General features: G+C 40.6%; 1 protein-coding gene across 1 annotated transcript; it reads right to left on the bottom strand.

Annotated features, from left to right (window-relative positions):
- Positions 1–3,609: 3,609 nt before the first annotated feature.
- LOC112505330 (trigger factor-like) lies at positions 3,610–4,245 on the bottom strand. Its single transcript, XM_025109254.1, has 2 exons — positions 4,006–4,245; positions 3,610–3,942 (listed from the first exon to the last, which is right to left on the bottom strand). Exons 1-2 carry the CDS (start codon positions 4,243–4,245, stop codon positions 3,610–3,612), a joined length of 573 nt encoding a protein of 190 aa, XP_024965022.1.
- Positions 4,246–5,564: the final 1,319 nt, after the last annotated feature.

Below are 5,564 nucleotides of genomic sequence, written 5' to 3'. Positions count from 1 at the left end.
GGACAAAGCTTATACAAGGTGTTATCCGGATTCTTGACCGGAGATGATATAACCCTTGTTATATTCCAAGTGTTTGTCCGGATTCTATATCCGGACAAGGCTGACCGGACATTAAATCTGGTTAATATGTTGAATCATTTTAGAGATGTAATGGCGGTGTAACCGCGGGAGAGATGTAAACGTGAGAGATGTAATGGCGATGTAACCGCGGGAGAGATGTAACGGCGGTGTAACCGTGGGAGAGATGTAACCCGCGAGAGAGATGTAATGGCGGTGTAACCGCGAGAGAGATGTAATGGCGGTGTAACCACGAGAGACATAAATAAGTTTATGTGTCAGAACAGGTTTGATTCTGAACTGATTGTTTGGGAAGTATATTCTTTGTTTGAGAATTATACACTCACTAGACCTTTTTGGTCTAACACTCAGTTGTTGGACTAACCTGTTTTGCAGGTGATCATACCTCGCAAGATAAAGGCAAGGGAAAAGTTTAGAATGACTGACGTTTACTTATGATAAATGTATTATAAGAAAGTATTTTGTTAATCTGTATTTTGTAAATGATGTTATATTTTGTGTTATGAGTATGATGATGTGGATTATCGGTACATAGAATATGTGGGTTGTTAAAAATAATAATTTATGATTTTAGAAACTTAGCAATGGTAGAACTTGGAGAGTAGAAAAGTAGAGAGAAAATCTTCAAAGTTCAAATGTATTGATCTTCCAAAATGATTACAATACTCAAAGTTACAGGATGAAAGTTACTACAAAATCTAAAGCTAGAAACTTATTTATATAAGGGAAGTACAAAAGAATAAAAAGCTCGAATACAACTTTCAGCTCAAAACATTGAACCTAACATTCTCGCCCTCTGGATTCAAGCTCTAGAAACATAAAATTCTTGGTCCCGTTAGGGTCTACAAGAGTTTTATAAAAACTGTTTGTAGAAGAGGGGGAGGGGATGAATACAAACATAGTAAACTTTCAAAATTAAAAATATATATTTCTAAAAAAAGACCAATACAGATTTTTACAAGATTGTATGTAGAAATAGATTAGGTAAAGAAAATCCTATCTAAGTTGACACACAAATATTCTTAGCAAAGAGGAAAGATTTGCCGAAATTTAAAGAAGGAACTAAGTTCTTTCTGGGTAAGAACTTTTAGATACTTTGAGAGGGATTCTAACTTGCTTGAAGATAAGCGTAAGTGTTCTTAGATGTGTGTGTTCTTTCATGTATGAACATAAGTATTAGGTTAAGGTAATGTCTCTACATGGAGATATCACACATCTATTTATACCCATTGCATTAAATGCACATTCAATGCAATGTAGTAGGGTTTGAACAAGCATCAATCTTTTAGAGAAAAGCTTGTCCTTTGCTACAGTGAGTAGTACAAAAGCATATGCATGAGCATACATCCTTTCATGGAGTTGTTGGGTAATAGATTCAACGAATGAACTCCATACCGTACTACACTCTAGAAAGGGTATGGGTTTGTCCTTTGTGTGTGGAAGAACAAGACAAAAACAATCTTGCTCAACAAGCTTCTTTTGATCGCTGAATGCTGAAATAACCCTGAAGGTCTCTTCAGCAATCGCTGAGGCTTGGGCAGTCTTCACACATATGTTGACCAGGTTGTAATCACTTAATGTTGCTTCAGATCACAAACTTGCTGGTCACTAATCTTCAGTTTCAGTCTTCAACTTTCGCTGAAGGTTCTTTGGTGTGAGTTTTGTCTTCTTAAAGTATTGCTATCGCTGTAGGATTTACAATGTATGTTTCAGCAATCATTGAACATACTCAGTGATGATTCCTGGAACTGAAAGACAGAAATATAATACTGCATAAAAGGTAAAAGGGATTATCATCAAATCAATGAGAGAGAGGATCAACAATCCCCCCTATTTGGTGATAACAAAGCAACATAAAGAAAGTTGCTTTTTCAAATAACATTAATAAAAAGTTACATATAAAATACGTCCTTTTTAGCTGTTTTGGGATCTTTTTCAATGAGTCAGTTTTTTGCTTAATAAATTTTCATAAGTTACAAGTTTAAGAAAAAGTACAAGAAGGAAAACTGAAACTGAAGGCATGTTCACTGACTTATAGATTGTAAGTGAATGTAATAGAACACCGAAACTCATAGACATGTGTCCCTATTACTCTTTTCAGGGATCTTTTTTAGTGAGGCAAACGAAACACTTATATTAATTCAAAGGAAATATTAGAAGTTTTTCAGTACATTTCTTAGGATTACAATATATAAGTTGAACACTGAAAGTCGACATAGAATACAAAAGATATACAGTGAATGACAATTTACAAGATAGAAATAACTAATCTAAGTTTCTCAGGTTGATGTAGCCAGGTACTTCTTCTCCAAGCTCCTTTCGACGTCATAATTCCTTTCTAATCCTGATGTCCATTGTGTCACCATATATATAATCATTTAGCCAATATCAGATGTATGTGAGATGTTCCATTGGGTAAAAATGTAACTCAAACATTCTTTGGCAGTAGACTTCACATTCATAGTCAAGGAAGATAAATCCTAACTCATGCTTGATGTGCACARTGTTGGGTATGTAAGGACCCTTCGCTAGCAATGATAGGTTAAACATAGAAATGTTTGGCTGCTTCGTATCCTTCAGGACTTCATCTAAGCAGAACTTTGTTTCATATTCATTCCTCAAGGATGGTCCGTCATTATGGCTTGAAGGTCTTATTCTTTCAACTTTCTTCAGAGTAGGTTTTTCAGGGACAGCGACATACCTTGACATTTTCTTGTTCAGCTCGCTGATGATATCTTCGATAGCTGACTTATGTCTTGATTTTGAGCGATGAATGGCTTGGCAGATATTCTTCAGCCATTCACTGTATCCATACTCTTCGAGGTAGGAAGGGTACTCGGTGACATCGTCAAGGTTATCCCTGGTTATAAGCATCGAGATCAGGACTCCACCATCTTTCATCCGTCCGTTGATGGTGACATTTGAAATTGGGTGAGCACTTACTCTATTGTCTATGCAATCTTTGCTCCATTTTCGGTCGTGGTCGGCCAGCATCAGTGCTTTCTCACGTTCATCTTTTTTGTAAGAGAAAGAAGCTTAGCTTGAGCTTTGACAACATTCACCAACTTTTTGGATTTATTCCTTGGAAGAACTTTGGTAGCTAGAGACTTGGCCAACTTTAAGCTATCCTCAGTCTGTTGACGTTGAATTTTTAGTTCTTCCTCGGCCTTGAGTGCCTCGAGTCTTTCAGCTTCTGACAAGAAGTCGAACTYACCACAACTAGAGGTACGAAGAGGAATTTTTACTCTAGTTTGGTCGAGCGACTCCCTCAGCTGAGACATCTACTGGTCGGTGGGAGCGCTTTGGGATGGATTTTCAGGGACCCATTTGTTATGGTGATAAGTTTTGAGGACTCATTTGTTAAGGATTCTAGAGGTTGGAATAGTACCTTTAGGTTTACTTCTTCAGCAATACCTTTGTCTTTCAACTTGGTGTTCTGGTTCTTTGGTTGAGTCCCCTCTTTCTCCCCTTGCTCCCCCTGGGATGTAGAATACTTGAGAGAGACACCTTTCGTGGCACGACGAGTCTCTGCTACTGAATGGTGAACTCGTCATCATTGTCGTCATCATCATCATCATCATCATCTAGGTCTTCACCAGCATCAGGAAGGTCGAGAGATTCACCGTCTTCTTCATCATCATCTTCCATATCACCATCATTGGCCGTAGAGGTAATTGGAAGATCATCGTCACGAGCTTCAGCGCCAGCTCGGATGACATCAACATCTTCAGCTACAGAAGCTTGACAAGAAGTTGGGTTTTCATCAGCAACTTCAGCTTCAGCTTCAGCTTTTGTTGCTGGAACAACAGAAGGTCTAGTGGCAGCAACAGCATTCGAAGGAGCAACTTTGGATTCTGTCTCCCCCTATTGGGCAATGACTTTAGTGCAATAGTCAAAGAAGTGGTCAACAGTTCGGATCTAGAGCACCATCATCTCTTCAACTCTAATTATAGCGCGGGGGAGGAGAACATCTGCCTCACACGTCTGATTGAGCTGGTCCCAGTTTTGAGCAGTGAACGAAGGTTTAGGTACTAGAACTGGCTGTTGGAGAGCTACAAAGATTTGCTGCATCAACTCCGTATGCTTAGCAAGATGAGAGTTCGCTTCATCGGTATTACTTGTTAAAGCAGCGATAGCCTCAACGTTGGCTTGTACAATCACCGTCATCATTGAGAGCTAGTCCTTGACCTTTTGAACTTCAGCCCGGACAACAAAGAGGTCAGCAGCTACTTCGTCCCTTTGAGGCATGCCCTTATGGACTTCGTCCATTTTGTTGAGGACAGTCTCGACTGGAAGGAGGAGTAGTTTTATGTCTTCAACGATGTTGTACTCATCTTCCATGGCTGGCCTCACTATAAAAGGACCTGAAATGTCACAAAGGTGAGCATAAGAAAGCTCAAGATTAGTAGAAACGAAAGGGTAGGAAGATGGAGTACTTGAGGGTTCTTTAGCATTATCTAAAGGATTAACGCCGGTTCACTCAGAGGTGCCTTTGAGAGGATAGGCGCCTATTTGTTGATATGCCTCGAGAGAAGCAATCTCAGGTCCAGTGGTGGGTGTTTCATCATCAGTGAGGACAGTCGCTGATGAGTCATAAACACGTGTAGAGACCAAAGATAGAGGGGAGGAGAAAATGGCTGAGACTGATGGTCGTGAGCGGTCAGCATTGGCAATGCTGATATTCTAACCTTCATTGATTTGGGTCACTGAGGCGGTTGGGATACGAGCCACTGGTATGACAGTGATTTCAGATATCACTGAAGAGCTCTGAAGGATAGCTGAAAGTGCCTCGAGGGTAAGGCTAGTTTCAATAGCTGAGACCTTTTGAAAGGTCATAGCCAGAGACGTGGTTATCCCCTTTTTGGCCTTCTTGGCCCTCGAAGGAGAACCAAGAGTCGGTTGAAAGGATGGGCGTTTGTACGAGAGGGTTGTGGTGGTTGGGTTAGACTTAGAAGGGGATTTTTCTTTGTCTTAGCCACCTTAGAAGGAGAAGAAGAAGGAGCAATTGAAGAGGATTGGACAACAACAGAAAGTCCAATGTTTCCATCTAACAACTTATGATCCAGAATCCTGGATCCAAGCTTGCAGAGAGGAAGGTTACCTTCCTTGGAGTACTTATCGCCAAACATCTTGGCAAACACCATTGAAAGGAATCTGGTGTAGGGAAGGACTTTCGTCCCCTGGTGCTTGTTCATTTTCAGCGCTAGGTAGTCGAAGATCACAGCCGTATAGTTGATGGGTCGGCGGCGGATGACAAACACGCCGATAGTGAGGGCAACCCTCGAGGCCTGATCTTGACCTCCAGTCTTTCCACCCATGCTCTGGATGAAGTGTGAGAAGAGGTATTGCCACACCGCTAACATACGGTTCTTCTCGATTTTTACAGTGACGTGAGAGGTTCATTGGAGTCTTTCTTTAGTGGCCAAGCATAGCAAATGTCATCAAGGCAGGCGATGATGATTTCTGTTGAAGGATCGCTAGCGAAT

This window comes from Cynara cardunculus, unplaced genomic scaffold (assembly GCF_001531365.2).
Source record: "Cynara cardunculus var. scolymus isolate 2C unplaced genomic scaffold, CcrdV1 Un_Scaffold_9820, whole genome shotgun sequence".
In the NCBI taxonomy this organism is placed as follows: domain Eukaryota; kingdom Viridiplantae; phylum Streptophyta; class Magnoliopsida; order Asterales; family Asteraceae; genus Cynara; species Cynara cardunculus.
Note: the sequence above shows the minus strand (reverse complement) of the source record. Positions and strands in the feature narration are given on the sequence as shown.